This window comes from Genypterus blacodes, unplaced genomic scaffold (genome assembly GCF_046128005.1).
Source record: "Genypterus blacodes isolate CSIRO-AG114 ecotype Tasmania unplaced genomic scaffold, CSIRO-AGI_Gbla_v1 ptg000148l_1, whole genome shotgun sequence".
In the NCBI taxonomy this organism is placed as follows: Eukaryota; Metazoa; Chordata; class Actinopteri; order Ophidiiformes; family Ophidiidae; genus Genypterus; species Genypterus blacodes.
The window spans coordinates 168,633-195,912 of record NW_027466950.1 but is presented as its reverse complement, the minus strand read 5'-3'; the positions used below and the strand labels follow the sequence as shown (position 1 = coordinate 195,912).

At 45.0% G+C, this 27,280-nt stretch overlaps 1 protein-coding gene across 3 annotated transcripts in view; it reads right to left on the bottom strand.

Moving 5' to 3' along the window:
• fgf14 (fibroblast growth factor 14) overlaps nt 1–27,280 on the bottom strand; it is a 91,641-nt gene that overhangs the window by 17,061 nt on the left and 47,300 nt on the right. For 2 of the 3 annotated variants that reach the window (XM_076165699.1, XM_076165701.1), the window contains exons 2-3: nt 8,690–8,800; nt 6,821–6,924 (exon numbers count right to left, since the gene is read on the bottom strand). In XM_076165699.1, the coding sequence (XP_076021814.1) occupies nt 6,821–6,924; nt 8,690–8,800 (215 nt within the window). Of the gene's footprint in view, nt 1–6,820; nt 6,925–8,689; nt 8,801–16,622; nt 16,816–27,280 lie in introns of those variants that run through there. The other variant, XM_076165700.1, reaches the window with a different exon arrangement.

The following is a 27,280-nucleotide window of genomic DNA, read 5'->3' as shown; positions in this document are numbered from 1 at the left end:
AGATTTTATTTGCAGGACCCAAACATTGCAGAGAAATTTTGGTGTGTGTGTGTTTGTGTGTGTGCGAATGATAATAAATAAACACAGAACCGTGAAACCATGAGCACGTCTGAGTCTATAATTTAAATTTGGGATTGTTCTGTTTAAAATTCGCGAATTTTTTTAAATTATAAAAGACTATTATATGTGCATCGTTCCACCTGAAACTGCAACTGTTATAAGTGTGTGTGTATGTGTGTGTGTATTTTTGATTCTTTATACTTGGGTTAAACAATTTTTTTCCCTCATTCAAATGCAATTGATCAAATCATGTTTAATATGAAATGGACTGAAATTAAATCCCAGCAGAACTGAGCTGTATCAGATCACCTTTAATGAACCAGTATGCATCTATTCATGTTTCACAGCATACACCATGCTACACATACAGATTAGTCAAAGTCTCTGAGACACTAACAGAAAAATAATTGCATGGATTGGTGGCAATTTCCCTGCAAACCAAACTAAACTGATCAATAATCAATGAGGTCAATCATCAAGACTGCTGCGATGAGAATCATACCAAAACAAGCTCTGTTATGATAACACTGTTAGTTGTCATCAGATGTATGACCTGATCTTTCGCGCTCTCACACACACAGATAAACACACACACGCTTAGTTGGATTTGGACTTCAAGAAATTGCTGAAACTCGAAGAATGACTCTCATATCCCTGCAAGCATGTTCTCCTCTGTGTTCATAAATATATCATGTAAGCCAGTGATTTGAAAAACACCTGCACACACCTTTCCTCCCCCCTACACACACATACACACACAATTTAATTACCCCCGAATCAACGGGAGAACGGTCGGAGTGACTGAGGAACAGAGGGAGACGTGAAATTAATGGACCTTAAGTTGTTGACCTGGAAGGAGACGGGGGACCGATCGTATGGCGCTGTATATTTTACGAGTTATTGTTCAGAGAGGCATAACTCCCAGAGGTGCGGCCTGACAGGCTGTGTGGGGACGCCCTGTGTGACGGCGGCTCTTTGGATGCACACAACCAAACTCCACATGAGACTAAACAACACATGATCATAACGCGTCAGGACACTGGCGAGCGGCACAAAGCGGCTGAAAGGCCCCTCGCTCTGTTCTCTCCCCTGAACCGTCCAGCTCCGACGCCTACCTCCGACCTTATTGTTCATTTATGCATGAAGCCGCTCTCCCACCAGCCCCCCCCAACCGCCACCCCTCCTGACACTACATTAAAGGTAGGGAGAGAGCAAACGCTTTTGGAAATAATGAGGCTCCCACCTCCACCTTGTTGCCGAGCACCATGCTCCTCCTGAGGGGGAATCATCTGAGTAATTAGGTACAAGGGATCTGTGGGAATGTGAAGATATTATGCTTATTCTTCGCTCTTTTGGCCCGTGTTGTGTTTTATGTGCACAGACTGTTCATGTACTATTTGTGCGAGCAGTCAAATCGTTGCACGGTCGCCGAATAATCTGTGTGAAACACCGCAGTCGTGATCTTCACCTTCTGCCTCCTATTTCTTTGCCTTTATCATTCATTTTCAATTTCTTTGACATCACGCCCCAAAGACATGCAGACATCCCTGACGAGCGGGAAATCAAGATGACATTAACTTACTTGTCACCTGTCTCTGCTTTCCCTTTCGTTCTCCGCCGCTGTGTCAAGGTGAATAGAAGGAATCGTGTAAAAATAGATGCAGTAAAATTTCAGCACTGTGAAATTTTCGTAATACAGTTGAAAATGTGCTGGAATCGTGGTTCTTTCATTCCGGAGCGATTTGTTTCTTTTTAAGCAAATCTGGTGAAGTGAACAGAATGATCTCGCTCACCTCCGTTCACTGATTTGTTGAAGTGATTAATTTTCTGACCGGATCGGAAAGCTTTCTGAATCGGCGCTCAGTCACTGTCTGAGGCAACGAGCCGGCCTGAGCACAGGAGAGCAAGGAGCCGTCCTAGTGGAGGTTCAGGTACACTACATCTGGAGAAAGACGGGGAGCTCGCCTGTTGCCTGGACTTACAACTCTATGGCCAAATTCCTACAAAAACGCTATCCTTCTCTCATGGAAACAATGCTCACAAATGATTGGCATTGCTGTGTATTCATGTATATCAGTATGTCATATCTGTCTGACAGCCTTGACCTCCACCTCCAGTGTTTAACTCGCCATTAAATATCCATGAAATAGGGAGAGAATTTGTTTTCATTCATGGCTGGTTTGCAATCAACACCAATGAAACAGGTTCACACAAAGCCATCTGTTGGGTACCTACACACATATGTTGCATGTAAACACACACACACACGCACACACACACACACACACACACACACACACACACACTCACACGGTTCTTGTACTGTGAAAGAATGTGCTACAAATCCGTGACTGTGAAGTTGTCACAATTCCGTTATCCTTACATATTGGCTTTTCGCTTCAGATGAACGCTTTAATATTCCACGGCTACAAACCCAGATCAGTTTCGGGTATATTTTCTTACATGTGAGGTTTCCCTTTGAATATATTAATCTTTTGTTATTTTACTGAAAGGTCTACTTAATACCAGGTGCCGCCGAGTCCCTGGCAGCAGAAATGCCATCTCTTTGCAAGACGTCTGAGGATGAAAGCAAAAGGAGCATGGGAGGGTGTCACAAGACAAAGCATGAGAGAGCTGAGTGACAAGAGAGAAATGAGGAATAAAAAAAGTTTGTACGGAAATATCAAATACCCCAAACCACAGGAAACGCTTCAAGTCCTCAAAGGACTCTCAGTTTCACACCACTGACTCTTGTATAAGCTCTGCATTCCTATTCCTCCCCGCTCACAACCTCCATCTCTCCCATTTGCATTCTGCTGGAGGGAACACGTGAATTACACACTATAGGAAACAGATGCCTGCGCGGTTCTATGGGAGTACTGCTGATAATGCGGGCTTTGAAAAAAACGCAGCTCGCACAGCTCCAGACCGGCCCCTCTCAAGGATTTTGTTTCTAAAAACGGTTGCTGGAGCGACGTGGCAAGTCAATATGACAATCATGAAAGGTAGAGCTAACAAGTGCAGGCTCCTGATAAAGAAAGCCTGCAGGGAGAGACTCCACTGAAGTAGACCAGCTCTAAAGAAAACCGGGCGACCATGAAATGCCTAACCTTCACTCTGAGGAGCTGCTACGAGTCGGTATTAGCAGGGGAGGGGGATGGGGGGCGAAAGGGGGGGGGGGGGCAACAACATCAGCAAGAAGGAGTTGCCTTCTATGACGCCATCATTTCATCATGTGTTACAAAGTCACACAACCCAACAAGCCCTCGTCAGCTTAAACACTCCAGTCCAGAAGTAGATCATAATAAAGACGCTCAAGTCTTATCTCATTTCAATTGATCTGTTTTTTTCGCTGTTTGAGTTCTATTACAGTTATCTGAAGGCAAATCCTGTTTCTCAGACAAACTGGCAGGAATCCTCATCTCTTATTAACTATCCTGAAGTCTCATCCGGGGAGCGACCTGCTGGAGAAATGAGGTGGAAGTTTGTGGGCTCAAATACAAAAGAAGCAGATAGAAACGGGTTGAGATGATTGAACTGGCCTTTCTTCCATAGTGAGTCCTTTGTGGCGGGCTGCACAGTCACTTTGATGTTATCTCTGTCACTCCAAGCTACGCGCTGCGCCTTGGGTGCTGCACACAAAAGAATATGATGCAGTACCAAGGCCCTTGAATGGGCTTTCCATCTCTTCTGTGAAAGGCAGGACTCTCCTCTTTATTCACCTCATCTGATATCAAAGTACGTCATTGCGGCAAACGCCTTAGCACTTTAATTAATTATCTGAAAATGAATAACAACTGATTAAATGAATTCTTGTAATTTAATGAGGATTGGAGAAAAAAAAAGAGAGGCGACATCAAGAAGGAGCGATCTTTACGACAAAAGCAGCGGTGTAATTGCTACACTTTCCTATACGATGCACTGGGAACACCTGAGCACCGTGTTCTTCTACATCAATAACCTTCAAAGTGTTTTCTGAAAATGTGAGTGCACTATAATCAAATACACTTAATGGATAGAAAAGGTCGACTGTCAGATCTTTGCTTACAAAGAAACAGGCTAGGTAAAGGGAGGAACGGCTGTACCCTGCTTTCAGAGGAGGGATGGAAAAGGCAGAGAGGAGGAGGAAGAGGAGATGGAGGAGGATGAAGACGATCTCGCAAGGCTGCCATTACCCGAGTAATTCATACGCAGAGAAGTACAGAGAGACCTTTGAGTGGGTGGCTGGATGGTTGAAGTCTGATCAGACCCTCCATTAGGACAGAAATAAATGGCATATGGAGCAGAGAAAAGCCGGGCGGGACTCAAACTGTGCTGAAAGGGAACGGGTTGATCTGACCGGGACGGAACACACTTACAGCACTCTGGGATTAACAAATTAATCACATAAAGCACTAAAATAACTACGAAAGTCATCAATCAATATGAGATACACGTCCAGTCGCAAGCATCAAACACTTTGGACCAAAATGTCCCAATGATACTTTTACTACAACCCAAGACTATAAAGGGGGACAGACAGGTGACACGTTGATGACACGTCTCTGCATTCAGAGATCGTACCGCTTGTCTCAGACTCAGTGGGCATTGACTGAACAATCTGACATGAGTCAACAACTTGACATAATTCACTCCAACACAGATACAGATCGTGCACTGTGTCACATGCGATATCATTCATTCAGTCATCCATCGTTCAGTTTGCAGGCAGCATTCATCATATTTCTGAAGGTCTTGCTATCAACACCTTGATGAGTCTTGTCATTGAAATTTTCTGCAAAACATTAGTGTGACACTTGTAAGTTGTGCGGTTGTTAGTTTGTATTTTCTGACTCACTGGCGACCAAAAAGCCCCTTTCAATCACACTACATTCTCCAAAGAGTGTGACAGGATGGAGATTTGCATAGCATTAATCAGAAACACACACACACACACACACACACACACACACACACACACACACACACACACACACACACACACACACACACACACACACACACACACACACACACACACACACACACACACACACACACACACACACACACACACACACACAGTGCTGGTGGTCAGAAGTTAAGAAGAACTGAGATTGAACTGAGATTCCCACTATAGAAATGTCTACACACAAATAATAACACAAAAACTATGAAATACGAGCAACTTAACTACAGTCAGACACATTTAAAATCATTCACAGACTGAATTAAGATGTGATCTGTGTATCCAGATAAGTTGTGTGGACAGTAACAGCCCATGTTGGGACCTCACACCAAGAGCATGTTCTGGATTCTGTAGATCTGTGATCAGATCTGGGTAGGTGGGTCGTTAGGCTGGCTCGGGCCTGGCAGCTTCTGCTATCGTTCTCCTTTGCCTTGTTGTATGACACCTTCAAGTGTTTGCTTTTCCATTGGCACTGCAGCCAGCTCCTCTCCCACCAAGGCTCTGCCATCTGCTTTGGTGACGTCTGCATAAAACTGCCCTATTTGTGTAACAAGTTTGTTTTAAATGTGCTGTCATTAAGAGAAAAGCCAAACTTCTTTGTGTGGGCTGTGGCTGTCTGTGATGAAGGTGAAGGGGCTCATTTACAACTTGATGCAACTCCTGGCTCGCTTTCAGCTTCTGGGTTGAATTCATCTCGCAAATGTGTCCAAGCTGTATGAATTTCATTAACACCTGGATAGTTAGAACTGATATCTAATTACACCTGATCACAATGTGTCTTTTGTGCGTTTCCAACATGCATTAAGGTGTTTTATCTTTCCTGAATGATCTAATGTTGTGCACATGTTGTAAATATAGATTCATCATCTTTGGAGTGCATTTCCATAGCAAATTCTGTATGATTTTAGGTCAATCCTTCTCACAACGTGCCTGAAATGAAATTCACTTCATAGCTTCATTAAAGCAGTAATTAAGTCTTGGAGAATTCCTTGAGAATATGGTGCAGGAAGCCGAGTGCCTCTCTAACCCTCCAAGGTAATGAATTAGGAGTAAGATGGCAAGACGAAGGGTAATTCCTGTTCTGCACTTGGAGGATTAGGAAGACGAGGACAGCAGAGGGAAGAGGAGACAGTGATCCAGATGGATACTCCTCTCTGAAAGAGGAGAACTGCTTGCAATGTTCTTCCAGCCGATTGATTTGGCTGATTAGGAGCGGACGGAGTGGAGTAGTGAGTCCAAACCCTGGGTGAGGTCTTATCACACCCGTAGCTGTCTGGCCTGTAGAAGTGTAGTTTATTTCAAAGAAAGGTAGCCAATAACATGGCTGCTCCTCACATGTTCCACCTCTGGGACTTATTCTAAGGCAGCTCTGACGCTGACACACAAATATCATATTCAATAACAAGTCCTAAACAATTGTGTCACAGTATGATGTCATTTGACGCAGATGTGCCTTTCAGTTGATCACCTGTAGGAGCAAAGTGATCCCAGACATACGGTTTCTTTCAGGAACACCTGAGGGCAACGACTTTTCCATATTGAATGAAAACTCTAGGGGCAATTAACCTGATGGATAGAAATCTCTACGCATGAAATTAGTCTTAATGGGGTCTCTAAATGAGATCCCCTCGCTGACATGAAATGATCTTACCCCAAATGTGTGTAAATATCTGGGACATGTTCAGGGTCCCTTATTCTGAATGGTCTCATGCCTGCCGTGACAATTGCTGAATTAATCTACATCATTATCTATACGTTAAGCTATAGCTGTCACCATGTGTAGAACAGAACAGAATAGAATAGAGTGCTTACCGATGTGTAGAGATGGCCCTCCCCGTTCATGGCGATGTATAACCCTGTCTTCACAGACTGAATGGCGACAACTCTGAGGCCCACAGGAATAAGGTTGAACAAAGCTGGAAAACACACACACACACACACAAACAAATGCACAGATAAATAAATCACCACACACAGCCACCAACAGCTGTATACATTATGTGCACATTTATTACAATAGGAAAATGAAACACAACAAAACCAAAAATGCAGATCATCAACCCTTCACAAAGCATAGATAATACAAAAGCTAATCTCTGGGGACGAACTGCAGCCTATTGAGTGCGTGCATGTGTGTATGTGCGTGTGTGTGTGTGTGTCACGAGCACGGACCACCCCAAGCTACCTGGAAAGCGGCGATAATTGGGGACAGCATTGGTGCGTAGCAGATTTAATAGCTCTTTTGTTGTTGGAGCGGACTTCTTAGACCCATTAGGTAATTTGTTTGAACTGGTGAGAAATAACAGGACTGGACTCGCTGTGACATTAAACTTAAATGTAATGTATAATGACCTCCGCTGACCCCAGAGGTAATTGGCATTGGCACGTTTTGGAGTCCCAGCGAGGGATGAGGGAGCTGCTGGTTAGTGTGGCTTCTGGCCAATTTCAGGAAGCTGCAAGATTGAAAATGCTCCAATTTAATTTGTCGGGTTTGTGTTGTGTCTGTGTGGTCACCTGTTTCTGTAAGTGTTTTTTATTCAGAGAAGACATGTGCCATGTCTCTGCATCATGATAAGAGGGGAGTAAGTGACACAACACCAAGTGTCAGGGCAGCATTAACACAAGAGCACAAGAATCAAATTATCCACCTACCCTGAAGCGCTGGAGGAGCAGTGCCAGAACAAGCTAATAATACCATTTCCTCCATATTAAGCCTACTGTTTCCTGGTCTACTTTCCCACTCAGAGCACGGGACAAATCTGCATGATCCCTTAACTGTCATTTAAGAAGATAAGTCTGCCTCAAAGGGCTCCAAAACATGGTCATCATAAGATACATGCAGACACTCCAGGCTCTTTGACCTACAAGCTGCTTATGTCCTTAAACCACTGTATTATAAGAAGAATTTAGTAGATATTCCGTTTAAGTTCTCTAAACATACCTCACACTGAACACATCCAGAATATAACCCCAAATAAATAAACATTTGGAAAGATATCTAAATCACTCGACTAATTAAGGGACCAAATTTCACACCAGTATAAATGATAAAGTGTTCTCTAGTGAGGCATGCATGTTGTTTACATTGTTTACATCACAGCGCCATAAGGTTGTTGCCAGACTAAATCATTGATGTTGATTACCGCAATAATCACAGAGCATCATGGGGCCTCGTAGCAGCTGCTTCTATAGCGTAACATGTAGGATGAAGCGCTGAACCACCAGCAAACACACACAAACACACACAGTGAACGCAGCAGGCAAAGTGTTTGGTTGGTTCCCAGTCTGCCCTCCATGGAACGAGCTGGACACCCACACAGTGGAGCTTACAGGGGTTGAGATCGCCTTCGCTCGGCCTCGGAGCCTGGGGCGGGGTTACGTACTGAGCGAGAGCTGGGTGACACTTGAACCCAAACCCTGACCCACCATAGATACAAGCCCTTAGCTCAGACGTTCATGTTTAGATATAAAATCAAGCCCCAAGAGCCAAGATACGGCAGGGGGCAGGAGAAGGTCAGTGGTGGAAGTAACCAGAAGGTCTTCAAGGGTACAGAAGGCCCCGGAGTGACACATTTTTACATTTTGAGCTTTATATTTTGGAGTTTGACGTTACTAGGTGTTGAAATGTTGTCAATACAGGCTATTAAATGTTGAAAGGAGAGAGGAGATGAAGATACTCACAGGAATTACTGCTGTCATCCTTAGTCCCATCAAGAGAGCCATCGGGGTTCATTTGCAAGTAGTATCCCTGCCTGCAATATAACCTGGTCACTATACCCTTAAGCTGGGGATCTGCAGGAGAAAAGGAGAGAAAAAAGGAGAGAAAGAACAACAATTATGCAAAAGCTGCACTGTTTCCTTATATGTTCCTTCACTGTATCTTGTCCTGGTAAATCCCACGGTCACGTTTCCCTGCCCGGCTCAGAGATACGCCGTCCAATTACAGGCGGCAGGATGAATGTGAGTGTGGTGTTGGCTCCTATAATGAACCCAACAGCACCCTCTCTGGGTCCTGGCTGAGCAGGATACAAGTTACGTCCCTTCCCTTCTATCTGACGGAGGAACAGGGGATTTAGCCGCACATCTGCTGCAAATAAATCACCGCCGTGGTAAAATTGCCCCAGTCGCACTGAGCCCCAACCCGTCACGCTGTAATTCTGTTGGCATCCTGCAGTTTTCCACTGACATGAGCAAAAGTCAAATTGAAAATGCTAAAAATGGTACAGTTTAATAAATCTGCAGCAGGATGTATACGAATGTGTGTGTGTGTGTGTGTGTGTGTGTGTGTGTGTGTGTGTGTGTGTGTGTGTGTGTGTGTGTGTGTGTGTGTGTGTGCGTGCATGGTCAAACACGAGAGTCGGAAAGCGTTAACACAAACCGTTTTTGTAAAGATACTGTAGCTATCACCCCAGATTTGAAAAACAAAGCCCCGAGGATGTGAACAATCACCTTCACTTGAACCCAAAGCATGCTGTGTGTGTGTGTGTGTGTGTGTGTGTGTGTGTGTGTGTGTGTGTGTGTGTAGGAGTGTGTTTGTAAGAAGAACAGAGAAAAGAAAGACAGCCTGGCCACACAGGAGAACTCAGGAGGTCTTAGCGAGGCCACAGAGGCGTTCTGTCTGTTCGGGGCTATTCTCTGCTGAAAGCCTTCTGCAGGGCGATGGCATTACGAGGCTCTGAGAGCTTCCCCGCTGTCTGAAAAGAGGGCGAAACATAATTCTGCTGGTGTAGGAGGACGATCACAGCATTCAACTGTGCCTCTTTGTTGTCTCCCCAGAACAACGGAAAGGTGGGTTAAGCGGAATTCTGCTGTCACAAAAAGCAAAAGAGCCTGGGCTAAGCACAGTGGAGGCTGACAGAACGGCGACTGTATCAATCTGAGGAAAAATACCACTCAAGCCAGTCAAGACATGAGCCAGATGCAGATGGGTTTGATGTCTAAATTCATTTTCGGATATTATCACGCCTACATGTTTGGTCAGTCAGACTATAGGATTCACTTCCCCCGCTGGTACGGCTGCTTTTGGAGAGATTGGAACCGTGTGTGTGTGTGGACCAAAATAACAACAAAGAGGTCCAGATTACAGAGGCCGTCTCAATCCGGTTCCAATCAAACTCTGCAACACGATCTACGCAAGCTGGGAAACTACTGAAGCGAGGAAGATTGATTTCTCGAAATCACACAGATGCAGTGAAAAGGTTTGAACATATCAAATACAACAACGTCGCTTCATGTTCAAGCTCCTGTTTTGAGTTTCCTTAACCTCGGCCGACAGCTTACTCCAGACCAGAGAGCAGAGGAGCACTTTAGCTGATATATGTTGGTTTGTTGGGATTGGTTTTTCTTTGTGAAGCCAAATGAAAGCAAACCAAACCAACAGCCGATAGAACATTGTGACAAATCCCCTAATTCAGACCAAAGCAAACTCACTACACGTCTGAATCCATTTAACTGTTACCTCTGTCATCTATCAACATCACAGAAAATCTAAAGCGGTAATGAATGAATCTGAAAAGGCATTTATACAATTAGGGAGTATCTGAGGGAAACACAAGTAGCCTCATTTACTGATCATCAGACGGAGCCTCCAGCTTGAGGCCTTGTTTGATAAATATTACCCGGATGTTTCGGAAAACTAAACCTGGTGAATCCGTGCTTCATTCATATTTCATCTGGGTAATTTGCTTCAATAATCAAATTAACTTTCTTGTTGGAAGTGGATATTGTCAGTCAGAAATAGAATAACAAATATAGGAATTATATAGATTTGTGTAGATTTTGCAATGAAATTATAAAGTAACAAATCAAAACTCTTACTGATTTTCTGTAAATAAACCCTAACAAATGTAGGAGCATTTTTGTTTATTGTTAATGTTACAGTCTCTCTCATTAAGCATCTGCGGTTCTGATGAAGACGTCAGTAAAATCAAACTTGTGACCCTGACAGTTGGTCCGCTCTTACAGTTTAAGGCCTTTTGCTTAATCTTTCCTTAATCTTCTATTATTTCTGAAACTATGATCCTTTTTTCCCCCAGAAATACTTGATAAGATTAAGAACCTTTCTTTATAATCATCTTAGTCTCAAGAAGCTTTTTGAGAAACAGGGCTCTGATCCTGTTATTTATGAATAGAATGAAAGCATTTCCTGGCCCTGTCACAAGCCGTAGGTCTTCATAGAGCAGAAACTTAATCAGTGTTACTTGGCATATTGGTATGTGATTGTTTTTGTCTGGCCCGGCGCCCTGTGACTCTGTGAAAGGATTGCATGATGAGGCAGATTCATCAGTCAGTGACGACCTACCAGAGGGGAAAAGACAAGAATGCCAAAGCGCCGCTGCTGTAAGTGTATCAGCATCAACAGCGTCTGTCCTCTGTCTCCCTCTGTCCATCAGTCACAGACGAGCAGAACATCAGAAGGATGGACGCCGCTCAAATTAATCGTGTACTTATCGGCGAACATCGGCAACAGAGGTCGCCGCAAAAGACGAGCGAACCAGTGGCGACGATCCGATACCCCGCAACCTCAAGACCACACCCATATTACCCATCAGCCCCTTTAGAGAGAGAATACACAGAGCAAAGAGGCCAAACCACACCCACACACACAAACACACAAACACATGCATACAGGCACGCGCACTGATTCCAACATGGATTTTTAATGAGTGCAACATTCCCTCGGGCGTGTAGACTTGTGAGAAAACACTAAGATGGCGATGCGCCGATCGATTAATGACTTTGATCAGCAGCATTTAAACAATATGGGAAAGTGGAATTGATTTTGAGGACAGTTCAGCAGGAGCGATCTGTAACAATGAAACACATGCACGCGCGCGCGCGCACGTGCGCGTGCGCGTGCGTGTGTGTGTGTGTGTGTTGTGCGAGTGTGTGTGCACCTCTACGTAGGTGAACTTGGCTCCTCCGTGGTGTTATAAATCATGCGACGCCGGCTGCATTCCCTGGGGCCTCACACACACTCACACACACACACATGGATTTCCCCTTTAGTTTCAATATTTCGAGCAGCTAATTCACAGCACGAGTTTAAAAAGGGAGAGAAAAGATAGAAGATAAGCCTAATATATGCTCCTTCATTTCTATCCTTATTCTGAGTGGCCTGCATCGATACGTTTATAATTCAATTACGTCCTCCAATAACCACTGCATTATTTATGACTGTCACTTGAACACTGGACGTCCATTTTTCTACGACACGTCCGGGTGAAATGCCTAATGGCTTTTTCTAATCCCTTATCGTGCATAGAAGGTCAAGCTTGTTCTCGGTCGGCTGGTTTGGATGCGTCGGAGGTGATCTCCTATAAATCTGAAGCCATTGAACATCGCACCACGTTCACTCCCGGGGGGACGTTTTCTTCTCCTTCTTCTTCCGTCTTTGTGCGTTGTGTACACGGTCAGGTCGAAATGACGCCGCTTATAAAATAATGAGAAGGTGACAGGAAGATAGAGGGCACCTCTGAAAGTTCTGTCACATCCGAGACAACAAGGTCACACAGGAAGTTAGAGGGACGCAGTGCAAGCCTGCAGAGAGGAATTTGTTCAATAACATACAAATAAAGCTTTTTGAAACTGGATCTGGACGGAATGTGGGATAAATGGGATGAATATGGACGATATTGGCAAAATATGTTTGAAGAAATTGACCAAAATATAAGATAATCTCACAATGGAGGAAGGAAATAAGATTGTTATTGTGGTTCCCTGATTCCCCTCATGTCATTTTTGTCAATAAAGGCTTAGAATGTGTTACGTAACCCTCTTAAAAACCTCTTTTAGTCAAGCATGGAGGAGAGCCTCTTCGTTTCTAGAATGACACAGCGTTTTCATTTCCGTCAGGGTTGGAACACGGATCTTTCTCCATTGTGTTTCATGTTTCTGTGTCAGTCTCTCTAAGTGAATGACCCTCAACATGTCACATTCATGTCAGTGTTTTGCCACAGACGTATATTCCTACAAGCCACTGTCTTGTTTCTAGGGAAACCGAGCGCTTGTAGGCAGCAGCAGGGGGGTTTTCCTTCAGAACAACCGTCAAATGGTGTCGTTCTGCAGCATGAGTCCTCTATACGTTCTGTACAAACCGGACGGTCACGGACACGTTCGGGTTTCTCTCCCTCTTCCTTAAAGCATAGTCTTGGCAGCTCTCCTTCTGTCCTATAAGAGCATCTTTCCCCTGAAAACCTTGTCTTGTTGTGAACACGCCTGAATAGACACATTTAGTTTTGTTCAAAGCAAATAGAGCACAGCAGGACACACACGTGCACACACACACACACAGACACACGCACAGGCACCAGCACATACACAGCCACAGCAGCAGTTGTAGACTGCTGTCAGCTCTGCCCTGCCTGACCCACTTTAGATGTTTCTGGAATAGGAGAAGGGCTTTTCCTGCCTGCATAGGAAAAACCCCTCTGTGTTCCCTCAGCCTCGCTCTGTTGTGGAAAACTGTGCGAAGCAAAGGAAAGCTGCTGCAATTTCCCTACATCTGATACAGGCGGCTCCTCTGAATGCTGACTGATGGAGCCCTATTGTCTGATGGGAGGCCCGTCAACACGCTACATAGAAGACACCGATCACCTCAAATGGGTTTCGCACATGGCTTGATCATGTAGGCTAATCTTATGGTCTGATCAGTATAACATAATCTAATGATCTGAGGATCTAATCTAGTCGGCTAATGAGAGCCAGAGCAGGGACATCATGAGTGCACACCAGCTGCATGTGCATGTGCCCCCCTCTCACTTACTGGGCGGGAGTGGAACCACATTTAACACCGTGCTGATTGGTCTGAAGGCAAGTCTATGTATTTGGTCGCAAAATGTACATTAATATGAATCTAAGAACCCTTTTCCGTGTCTGTGTTTGTTTGTTACAGTGTTTATTGGCAGGATTGCTTGAAAATGTCTGAAGTGATTATATAGAAATCTTATTGGAGGGACCGGGATCAGGAAAGACAACGGGTAAATCCAGCAATTTTTGTTATTTCCAAAAAATGTAAATGATGCAGGATAACAAGTGTGGAAGAAAACATGCAGCAGCTCCTAATGTGTAGCTGAGACGATCAAACAGTTTGATATAATGAATCTGTATAAGCTACAAGGACAAACAAGAATTTTCTGCTCGTGTTTGTTTCTGCCTCTTTGTGCCTGGATCCTATTAGAACAAGACACATTTCATGTTGTAGTGTTTGGGCTTAGTGGGGGTTTGTACTTTAATGAGCACTCTTCTAGTTTAATTTCGTGTTGGTAATGAAGTTTTTCTGTAATCGTACATTATGAAAGATGGGAACAAATCCTGTCTGACTGTTATTTTCTATATAAAGGCGACCGAACGATGCCTTTTTCAATAAGTGCCGACAAACGCAAAGCAACTAGGGTTTAATATCGCTGAAATGAAAAAGTGTATACAGTATACAGTAAATTGAAGTGGGTATTCTCTGCTGGTAGCCATGGTTACGTTATCCTGTGAAATACACGTTCAAAGCAAAAAGGGGGAATACTGGCGCTGAGCTCGTTTCAAACTCGCAGCGTTCTTGTCGTGACACATCTCAGCGGGAATGTGACTTTAACATATGATCATACAGTGGGAAGTGCAGCAGCTCCGTCCCGGCTCTCGGAGGGCTGAACAGGGTCCACTGGAACGCTCTCAGATCAAGACAACAGGGGGGGGGGGGGGGGGGGGGGGGGGAGCTTCATTCAGTAAAAATGTTCTTTCGCAGTGAAATATTGAACCCCGTCTACCTTAGGAGCCATAACTCATAGACCAAGACACCAAGAGCTCATACTGCTTGGTAGTGATTTTCCCCCCAAATCTCATGTGAGGTGAAAATTAATGAAGCGTATTCCCATTGGGCCTTTAATCACTTGAAATTAAAGCAAAGGACAAGCGAGTGTTTGTCTCGTGTTCTGATTAGAGCTCCATCATCCCCAAATCAGGACAACACGCCTATTTCCGAAACAGCTTTCCCTCATTTCATTTACATTTCTGGTACTTGTCTTCCCGGTGGCATGTCGGAGCCCCACAACACGGCTCACACCCTCTTTTCCTCTCTGGAATCTCATCCCTATCCTATAAGCCTGAGGAAAGCCTTGCATTTCTGTTATAAAATGGCTGTTGCAGGTGTGTTGCTGTCAGTTCATCTTGGTAGACACGTTTCTAACTCTTAGGTTTTAGTTGCACGACGACAGGGAGTTAAGATAGAAGCCATAGCAAAATAAAGAGCCATTCCTGCAGAGCCTGGGATGGGTTCTGATCCCGGTCAGGCGTTCAATCTACCCTCCAAACAACAACATCTTCTGTCTAACGTCTCTGATCTGAGGAGCTATCGGGCACTGCTGGGGATTTTCTGATGAAACCATTTAAGATAGATCACAAGCAAAATCCTCAAATAAAAGCGGATGGAAGACAATTACACACACACACACACACACACACACACACACAACAACACGCAGACAGCAGCGCACAGACTCCCTCAAACACACACACATAGTGGGAGGGAGCGGAAACAAAAGGCCTGGAGGACGGCAGATTATACCCTGCATGCCTGATGCACCAGATGAACCAGATGTGTCCCTGTTTGTGTTCAATCCATGTCTTAATCAATGGAATCATCACAGAAGTCAACATCTTCACTAACAGCATTTGTTGACATCTAATATGAACACAGCAACCAGGAGAAGAGAGGAGATTCAATCATGAAAAGACAAAAACACTTCAGTCCCCACGCTGCCGTTTGGATTCACTCATTTCCCCATAAAAAGATGATCAATAGTCAAGGGTTGAGGTAAAAACTGATTGATGATTCCGTGATTGAACGTCAAACGCAACAGGTTTGACACCTGATGATGATTCTAAGCGGGAAATCTCCCATCATCCATCACTCCGCCCTGAAGGGGAGTGATTGGACTAATGTCTCCCCCTAAGTGAATTAAACTCATCGATTTTTATGAAGAAAAATTATCCTCACTGTAGCCACTGATTGTGAGAGAGAAATACATGTTGACGGACTCTTTAGCACCCGCGGGGTCGCCACATCAGAGGACAAATGTTCATGACGTTTTCATAAGCGGGAGGAAGATCAGATAAATGAATCAGAAGCCTTACTGGCCCTGGAATTGGTCAATTAGGAGAAAAAGATGATGTTTGGAATGTGTCACCTCCGTTCCGGTGGAGGTATTGACCTTTTTGCTTGGATATAAATGAGTTTCTCCTCTGCCTCTGTTGTGTTTATGAGCTAAGCAGTTCAACAAATCATACATGTGCTTCCAGAGCGATCAGGCCCTTTGTAGCGTTAAAGAGGGGGACATGCATGCAGCTGGGATCGTCAGGAAGCTGTCAGCAACCTGAGTCTGCATGTAAATCAGAGGCAGAGTGTGTATTCTCGCCCATCAGCCCCGAGAAATAACACACAAAGACACACAATCACACACGCTTTCTCTCCTTTGCTTTAACCTTTTTACGCACGGTGGCGCTTCTTTAAAGACGAGAGAGCCAATGGAATTATGACTCATATGTCTAATCGGAGCGATCAACCAGTGGTTGTCTATATGTATGCACATGTTTACACTGAACGCCACACTTGAAGTTCCCACACCTTGTCTCCGTAGTCGCCGCTTCCTGAGCCCGAAGATGCGCACTTTGGAGAAGATGTCGACCAGGTTCCCATTGCAGAGCCCCTGTTTCTTACTGGGGCTCTTCCTCCGCCGGTTGGTCGAGGGCCGGTCCAAATGCTGCTCCCGCGCCTGCCTCTTCTGCCTGATCAGCCCGCTTGCAATAGCAGCAGCCATGGCTCGATATCACAACAACTGTCCCGGTCCCTATAGCCTGCGCACGGAGCGCAGACTACGCAAACAGCCGCCTCTCGATCGGAGCTCGCAGCCCGGGTCACAGTCCCATGGTGGCGGCTGTTGTTGCTGCTCCGTTCCGTGGTGTCAATCAGGTGTCAAAGGGTGTGTGAGCTGCTTATCGTGGTTCTGTCCGAGCAACTACATGACAATCACGATATGAGCCAAGCCGTCATTCTTGGGACATTCGTGAAAAAATGAATAATAAAAAATTTAAAAAATCAGTTCGTGCGTAATTCCATAAGCGTCGATCACAACAGTCTGGGTGAAGACGCGTTATGTCAAACTCAGGCGGAGCGGGTGTGCAGAGGATTATTCATACCTGCACGGTGATGTTCGGATCAATTTCTGAGACATGTCCGGTGCTGTCCATGTCTCCTGAATGTCCAGCACCGGCCGAAGTCTCCGGACACTTTCCCTCCCTTCCTACCGCCGCCCGGGGGTCGCTCCCCTCAGAAGCCGTCCAGCCCGCCGGGAATTATGAAGCAAATACGGTCGTCAAGGGGAAGAAAGAAGATCCGGGGAGGGGGAGGGGAGGGAGGGGGGGGGGGGGAGAAGCTTCAAGTTTTTGCGGCGAGAGAGGAGCCTGCATGCGGCGCGGCGCCGCGCGGCGGGCATCGATCACAGAGAGTCACACACGTTTCGGACACATACGCAGTGACAGAGTGTGTAGTTATAAATGAATGCAGAGTTGCAGGCTGAATTGATGCAAAGTTGCCGCTCCGGAGGCGAGATCAACCGCCGCCTGAAGCTTATTCCACCCGGCGGGTCGATGTAGAGAAACAATCCCACTCACATTACAGACGGATGGGTCGCGATCGAGGAGAAAAACACACCGAACAAAAGCTGATCCGAGTCCCGCGGAGGTGACGTCTGCACCGAGTGACAACAAGCTGCATACACACACACAGACACACACGCACGCGCGCACAGAACACACACACACTAACTTGAAGCAGCGAGCAGTGAGACTCCGTGGGGGGGGGTATTTTTCACGGAGGGTCCGCGGTGTGTGTGTGTGAGAGAGAGAGAGAGACAGAGTGAGAGAGACAGAGAGAGAGATTCCGGCAGGATCGGGATCGAGGGAAGGAGGAGGAGAGGAGAGAGATGGAAAAGTGACGCCACAGATTATTTACCCGCCGACTGGCAGCGGCCGAGATCAACAAATCCTCCCCATCAACAAGTCCTCAACCGCTCGGTCCTCCTTCGCACACACGCCTGAGTGAAGAGGATGCCCTCCTACTCCTCCTCCTCCTCTCCCCCCCTACCTCCCTCCCTCCTCGACCTCCACACTCAACCCCCCCACCCCCCACCCTCGGATAGGGGCTCCGGATGCTGCCATGTAAAGCTGGTATAAGAAGGGGAAGTGTAAGGTTGATAAAATGGCTGAGGAGTATGGGGGACATTGTCTTGTCGCCTCACGTCACCGTGATGATGTGACCTGAGTAACTTTTATTCTGTCACTGCGTCGAAACGAAGCGCGTTCGCGACACTCTCGCTCCGTTTGCGCTCTTTTCTGCGTTCAGCACCGCGGACAGCTCCTGATCCAGCTCCAGCTCCGGCTCCTGCTAGTTCTGTTCACCGCGATGGCACAGATCGGTCCCCTCCCTTTCCGCCACTTACAGCGGGGTGGTGTGTCCGTGAGTGAGGGTCCACTTAACCCCTCTTCAGATTGCGTATTTGATGTGTTTGTCCGTCCTCACACATGTGCCGATGCTGGGTCTTCCTTGATATTTGTTGCAGTTGGGTAGGGGGAGAGAATATCAGCTCAAGTCCCCAAAAATCCACCAGCGGAGAAATTAAAACTCAAGAGAGCCATCTGCTGTTTGTGTCTGTAATTAAACATGTGGGCACAGAGGAAGAGTGAGGCGTCCGCTCTCATGTGCTCCTCACTGCCCTGCACACATGATGGACCTGTTGATCTCTACACAGAGAGAGGCTGCAGGATGGACGGATGCTCAGGTACACAGCTAAACATGGACGCTCTTATGTGTCCACTGGCAATAGAGAACAAAAATCCTCACAAACAGCCATTGAAAGGAGTGTTACATGCACAGATTCATTCATTTTATCCATTTAACACCCTCCCTCGTTTAAATCTAAGCCAAGCAACACACAGAGGTGCCTGCATGGTGCGTTCCTCTCACACCGCCTCGTGCTTTTCTGTATGCAGCGGAGAAGCACCGAGAGCTCTGGTGGCTTTGGCTGAAATGAGGTTCAGTCAGCCCTGATGGGGGAGGCACTGCAGTTAGCGCTCTAACCAGCAGCGGACACTGTGAGCTCAGCAATAGTCCCCCTCCATCACACCGAGCACAGCCGCTCTGCTACAGCTCTGTAATCCACCGACAAGCTCTCCTGCTTCACTCTGTCGTCAGTCCACTTCTGTTCAAATCCTACACAATAAAAGCGTGAATTTACACCAGGAATCTAAATATATTCTTCTGCAGATTTGCTGGAATATGTTGTGCATTAAGGATAATATTTGATAGCAAAGGGACCCAATGGGAGAGCTTGATTACTACAATTAATTTGGTTTCCTTTACTCGCTGAAGGATACAAATTACACCAAGGAACAAAACGTGCGGGGATGTAGTTGCATTATTATTGCCGACCATTCTTTGTTTTTTCCCCCCTCTGAAGCATAAATCACGGTTGGTGTCTTTGAGTAATACAGATACCACAGGAAAGTCTCCAAATGCAGCACTTTCAGCAAAGAATGGAGAGGAAAGGAGAGGAGAGGAGGTTTTGTGTGGGAACTCTTGCATTTTTAACCACAAAAGTTGAAATTGAGTGCAGGAACAAGCCGCCTGAGTGAAGCTTTCCGCACAAAAAAGAGAGAGAAAGAATTCCCATCAAGCCCGATACAATACACGGCCGTGTCAAAACAAATCAAACCCACGTGAACACACACACACACATATGCATGAATAAAACAAACCAAAGGGAGAACATACCTACATTTTTTTTCCTCCTACATGTGAAATGGTGAGGATCCATTGCGGCCCCATTCCAAACCCCTCCGAGCCAAGGCCTTATACTCTGGGGTCTTAGCTTCCAGTGTCTCCTCACAGACCCATTTATAGAGGCCCCATACTGGGATCTAACATGGTTACGGTGAACTGACAGTCCGCCCCAAACTGTTCACATCCATTTGTCTAGGAACACTCAACACCTCAGCATTCTTTAAAGGTGGAGGTCACAGGGAACGGCAGTGAGATTAATACGTTCGGTCACAACACGTGAGCCGGGACGCAAATGAAACGGCCTCGGGATCTCATCGACAAGAAATTAACCTGTTGCCCAGGAGACGAGACACATGACTCGGTACTGTTTAGTGTCAGTATACTTGTCATACAATGCAAGTAAATACATGCAAACATATCACACACACACACACACAATTCCTGTATAGAAAACACAATGAGCCAAACGCGTCGTGGCTAAAACTCGACGCGCAACAGAATCTGATGAAGACTTGTGAAGCCACAGCCTCATCAGATCAGAACATTCTAATCCAATCACAGCCTTGCAAATCTCATTACTGTTAGTTAGCTGTCCTACTGCTGAGGCACAGCAAATGTCACCCAATGGGACGGGGACAAACAACCCGTTTGATTATTGCTATTACTTTGCTCGGGGCCCTATTCCTTTATCACACGCCCTGATGGGAGCGAGAGTCAATTGGACTCAGCACTTCTCAGCCCTAGAACTGGATGAAATAAAAGAAGCTTAACTTGCCTAAATCAAATGAAACGGCATTATCAAAGACTGAGTTAATTCAATTTAAAACTGGAACAGTGATTCTGCTTAAGTAGGATTTATTTCCTCCTTTCCTTTCCACTTCTCTCGCTTATGCTTTAGGTTTTTATAATCAGAGCTTTAAATTAGCGCAAGTCCAACTACTGAAGCAATAAAGTGCTCAGAAAGGCTTCTTGCAGTGTGTACAGGTTGTGTGAGAGTTGCAAGCTTCACGTGAAAGCCAATGGAGGGTTCAAAATTGGAAAGTAAGTTTATCCACTGGGGAGCACGAATATCACAATGTAACAGAATTATTTCTTGTGAGCAAGGGGGAAATATGCTCCTCCAATGGGGCCGCAAGTGAAAGATGGTGGGGTCACCAAAACCTCATGATTCATCATCTGGGGACCAAAATGTAGATTTCATGCAAACTCAGTATGTAACAGGTGCTGTCGCCAATTACAAATGGCTGTTTACTATAAAGGTGTAGTGGCATGAAGTGTGTGTAGTGTGTGTATGAAGTGTGTAGTTCGGATCCATCCTCAGGTGTGAATGAATGAAGGACCGAGGTCACTGCAGACACTCATACCGTCTCTGTAAATACAAATTTGTGCAAGCTTAGGAAGTAATCTTACTGACATTTACCCGGAGCTCTGAACGAGAGACGGATACGATCCATTAAGCCTCCGCTCATGGCCCTTTAAATAGCTGGTTCATCATCCCATGCAGTGTGTCATAAAATAATTGAAGTGTACATCACATAATGGCTTCTAGGTGTTCTAAATATGCCACTGGGGAATATGTATAGCCACATTACAATATGTCCCTCTGCTGCAAGCATGATGGAGTGTTGCCCTTCTCTCGGGGATGAGATGAGAGTGGGCCTGAGGTGCGGAGCCCTCCGACGGAGACATTAATGAAACACACTGGCTTCACACTGGGAGCTCCACTCACAAATGGCGTCGAGCTCGTTTAAAATAAAGCCTCGGTTTAATACTTGCGCTGCTGAAGTACGCATAGAGCGAAAACAAGCGGCGTAGACTTTCAAATCCACGCGTGCCCGGGCCCCCCCTGTGGACGAGGAGGTGACGTATGCAGTCAGAGCGAGGGCGAGGCAACACGACAGGGGGGTGGAGAGCCTCAAAGGGGCGAGCTGATTGTAGTCGGAGGTTTCTATGGTGATAATGCTCATGGAGGGACCTAATTGTCCCTTCTGGGCAACTCTACCTTTCCAGACAAAGGTCAAGCGGATGGATGCATCATATAACGACGGCGTCTGAGGGCTTCATCACAATTTACTCTGACTTCTGTGCATTTAAAGAGAACCTGATTAGAGCAAGTGAAAAAAAAGGGTAATCTTGAATTGAAGAGGCGATGATGAGACACCGCCTTGTGGCCCTTTCCAGCAGTGATTGCTTCACTACCGAATGAAAACCCCCAAATTGTAAACAACTGCGGTTATGTGGTGAATAATCTGACTTGAGTCAACAAACTGAATGAAGGCATTTAAAGACGGCGCAGAGAGGTCGCATTGTAAACAAACTCAAAATCTAACAGTCTAAGGAAATCTGGAAATCAAGTTAGGAGAGAAACCAGAATATTTGGCCAATACTTGTGAAAGAGGGCAACAAAGATCCGCACAGTTTAAAGTGTGTCAGGGGCCCTGGAGGTCTGAAGGTGAAAGTCCACAGATCTAGTGTGAATTCAGGACTTGTTACGAAACTATGCGGCACACAATGAACCTTCAGCACCTGTGGGCACATGAAGAGGAAGACAAGAGATGAAGAGGAAAGGAAGCTAGAAGATGAAGACAGAATCGGAAATAAAGACGAACGTCAGGAAGACAAATGTGAGACGCGCAGGAACAAAACAACGCTAACGCCACAATTCTGTGAGAGGAAAGGAAGTCAGCATGCCGGTCACACACATCCTCTCTCTCTCTGTCTCTCCATTTTTCTCATTCTCGCACACACACCCACACACACACACACACACTTCCATCCTTTGATCCTATTTTAAGTCTGCAGCAGTGATGGAATGTGCCCTGTCAGCAGTGCTGCAAAGTGAGGTTCCTTGGAGAAGCCCTGGGCAGAGTTGGAGAGAATATCAATTAGTTCCAAACGCACCACCCCACCCCCCCGGCAGGCCTGCTTCTAGGACTGAAGGCTGTAAATGAGTGTGTGCGTGTGTGTGTGTGGATACCTGTGTGTGTTTGTGACAGCTTACAAAATGGGGCACAGGTAAATGCAGAGTTTAGGGAAGGAGATATGCACATGAATATCAGGGAGAACTTTTTGAAGCAAGAAGCAAACTTCACGTACTGGAAAGCAGAACAGAAATGAGGCTGGTGTCAGGTCAGTCAGAGTTCACTTCATGGATTTAAAGATTATATATGCACTATATAAACTGTATATAGGGCTGTAAATGTACATTAACTGTTACGTACTCTAACTGTGTGTCTGCTTATCTGCCTTCTGTGTGTTTGAGAGAGTATAACTATAGATTGACGACTGGTTTTAATTTGAAGTGATGCCCATTTTCAATACAAAACACAACTTAAAGTAAAAGCAATATTTTTCATCAGCTACTCTACATTCAAATGCCTTAACAGAGAAGCTACAGACATTCAGGTGTGTTTCAGTCTGTTGTCTAAGACATGAGAAGCACACGGGTCCTTCAGAACCACAGCCTGCATCTGAAAGCATCACCACTGCTGACCCCTCTCCCTCTCCCACACACTCACACCTCTTTCTCAATACCGCACACACAGACACACACTTCACAAAGATGTTGTCGCAGTGCGTGTACAGAAAAAAAATAAAATCAGAGAAGAAGTGATCTTTTGTCGCCTTAATCACAAATTTAATTCACAACTTTCCTGTTTGACCTTAAAGCCAGATTGTGACGACCGACAGACTGACAGATAGACAGATAGACAGATAGACACATGGAGAGAAAAAGGACTTGTGTTGTTAAATTAATTTGTAATCCGAGCCAGAACCATATTATCAAATCTAATGAGTATTTTATTTTAAGATGTGTTCACATAACATGCACCATAGATCTCCAATGAGACGGAACATGAATGAGACCTTGGTTGCAACTGATGATTGCAGCAATAACGTTTTTCCCACGAGACAATGAAAGGTTAATGATGTCTGTAATGGCGGAAGTTATGACGCTCATGTTCATTAGATGGATCTGCACTTTGGCTTCTGTGACCCTCTCAGTTCAGACCATAAAGAAAGACCAAGAGATGATATAGCGCCACTGTTCTGTGTGTGTGTGTGTGTGTGTGGTGTCTGAGGTGACAGTCAGCCATGCAGCCAAGTAATTAATCTGTTGTTGATACACTCTAGTGTGACAGAAGTCATTACCACACACACACACACTACAATCAAATATCATGACGGGTCTCAATAAATCAAGTACTTTATGTACACATATATCAACTCAGTCATATGGTTTGTGTGACCTGATGCACTCTACAGGATCAGACGTCTCCAGCAGAGATGACAGTGAGGCTCCCAGACCAGGACGCAAGAGGTTAATATGGTTTTATATACTGTAAGTCTATTTCTCTAAATTAACCACAGCATTTTTCTGCATCAAAATAGCCTAATATCAATTCCCCTGATTTTAGTAACATAAAAAACACAACTTAAGTACAGTTTGATTGATATTACCTGTAAGCTGCTATATAAAAATAAAATTATGACCTTCTGTCTTATAGTTACTGGAGCATCCGATGTTACTGTGGTAGTTGAACTCATGTTTAATTGTAGATATTTGGTCTGAAAGCTTCTCTGAGGGACGTTATGAGGCCAGACAGCTGATGTTAATTCAAGATAACTTCTCCTGTGTAGACGGATGGGACCGAACGTCAAAAACAAGAAGTGTTGACAGGCACTTTAGGGAAACGAAGGACTGTATTGTCCTCGAAAAACATGAGGCACAAGTTATATTTAGACAAATCTGTGTCCTCAATTGACCCAATGCAGTATAAAAGAACCAGGGTTTGGTTTAATTGTTCGGTTGATGTGTTTCCTTTTAAACCGTGAAGTGTAAAATAAGGGACAAAAGTACAAACGTCTCACTCCATCTATTCATTTTTAGGATTTAGGTTAATCATGTGCAGGGTTATAGTTGGACGGAATGTATCCCAGCATGCAATATGTGAGCCGTGGACAGGTTGCCAGTCTATCACAGCGCTAAAGGGAAAAGACTGTGTGTGTGTGTGTGTGTGTGTGTGTGTATGTGTGTGAGAGTGTGTGAGTGAGAGAGAGAGTAAGTTTAAAGGGAACAAAAAACATCACGTCAAATCATTCATTGCAAAACAGCTGGCGCCATGTTAAAATCAAATTGTGAATTTTATCCCCAGGTAATGCTACCTAATTACCGCTTGCCAGCTCATTGAAATACAACAACATTATGACATGCAGCAGCGAGCGGCAAGAACACCACACACACACACACACACACGATTCTCAGAACGTCGCCCCTGCAAGCTCAGTTGCACAGATGGAATACAGAATGGGCTCCAGCACTAAAGTACGGACCGTATGGGGCTCCACCTGAAATCAATGGACTTCAGCAGATGCGTTTGTCGGTCTTGTTTGCTGTGCTGGGGTGTCAGAGAAGCAGAACCTTCAAGTGGAAGCTCAATTACAGCCTCCAACCATCTGGATATGTTGTATCTACTCGAGACAGAACATGTTGATTTGCTGCATAAGTATCCATTATTTGGGGGAAATAACATATATTTATATATTATGAACACTTAACATAATCTACACGTTTTGAAGTTACACAAATCGTTCCTATTCACCTGTTTCTTTTATAATAAACACATAAACTGTATGTCAGTCTCTCGTTGATCATTTGTATCAAAGTGCTTCGCTGCTTTTTAACCACTAGAGGGCAGTGCAGAGCTCAGCAGGAGACTACTGCAGGATTTCAGTGTCGATGAAGGAGAGGAGACCGTGGCTACACACTCCAACGTGCAAGTGTTCCGATGGTTAAAACAGAGACAAAGAGGCCAGATAGCTCAAACTAAATGGAACCTTGTATAGCTGAATTTGCAAAGAGGACAAGATAAGACGCTGTGGAAATGACTCTGAATCAATCACAGGGTAGAATTGCAGCAGAACTCTTATATTTAACTTTTCTATATTCCACTGCTCTTTTTGTAAATCAGCTGTCAGAGCACAAAGACTCAAAACTGAAACTGAAACCATGTAAATAAGAGCAACACAGTGTTTACCTTAAGGCTACCCAGATGCCCTCAAGTGGCCAGAACAGGCTACATCACAAACCCTGGGTTTTAAAAAAAAAAAGGTGCAGGTCTGACGCCAGCAGCCCTATAGCGTCACAGTCGCATCACTGTGAGTGTATCTGTGAATACATTAACACACACAGCTGTGCGCACATAGAGCTGTGAGAGCGAAAAGCAGCAATTATATTACAGTTAGTGTTGTTCAGTGGTAATCTGACTGCAGGTTTCTGAGAGCTGGAAAATCGCACATTGATCCTCCGTGGCCAGAATTAGTATTTGCTATACGCCGTATGTATAGATAAGTGTGTGTGTGTGTATGTGAGAGAGTGAGAGAAAGAAAGAGAGAGAGAGAGAGATGGAAACAGGGTATATTGAGAGAAATAAAGGGAAATAAAGGGAAAATATCATAGAAAATTACAGAAACGTGTTGTTTTCTTTCTGCGTGTTACGTAATGGAGGCACAGAGGTCTGTGTGATGTATAGATCAGAGCCTTAGGACACAGTTTCCAATAACAGTCAGTGGCGCAGTGCTGAAGCGTCACACTGCACACCGACCAGCCCCCCTTTCGCTAAGCGCAGAGCACAGCTGTGTGTGTGTGTGTGTGTGTGTGTGTGTGTGCGCGTGTGTTTATGTGCATTTGGTTCCTGATTTAATGCGAACATTAGCTTTACTAATTCATTGTTGACTCACTAACTGAACATACTATGCCAAAACAAGCGGGGGGGTTATTAATAGCACAGACAGCATCACACAGACATGGACCATCTCAGTCACAGGCCTCATTTTGCACTTTGGCGCTGGATCCTAGGTTAAACTAAAGGTCTAATACCAAAGTTCTGACTCTTAGACCTGATAGTAAGCAAGATCAAGTAATGACAAGCACAGACTGTGTAATTTCATCTCTGATCTTCCAGTACCAGATAGAGTTTTCTTCTTGGACCCCAGGCCAAAGGTCAGAATGTCTCTCTGAGTCCAGCATGGACACCTGTTTAAGTCCCAGCTGATCAGAGCCAAGTCCAAACTCAGACCTGCAGCTGTCCCAGATACACAAATGTGTGTTTGAAATTACTGGTGCAAACATTCGTGACGTTCCAACAGCTTGAGCAGCTCTAACTCAAAGCCTTTGAATGGCAATTAGCTACTGCCAAAGAGAGGAGGTGGAAGGGACAAAAAACTGCTTATTTTTCTCTGCACAAAACACTGCAAACACTGCAAACACTGCAAGCAGCTCCTCCTTGTTTCAGTCTATATCCACAATCAAAGTGACTTCCTACATTTCCTCCGAGGATTCAATGTCATCTCCTTCCAGATGATTGATCTTGGAATTTATGCACCTTGTCTGTGCTCAGTTGTGTAGTGTGTGTGCACAACAATGTCATAAAGGCACAAAATTA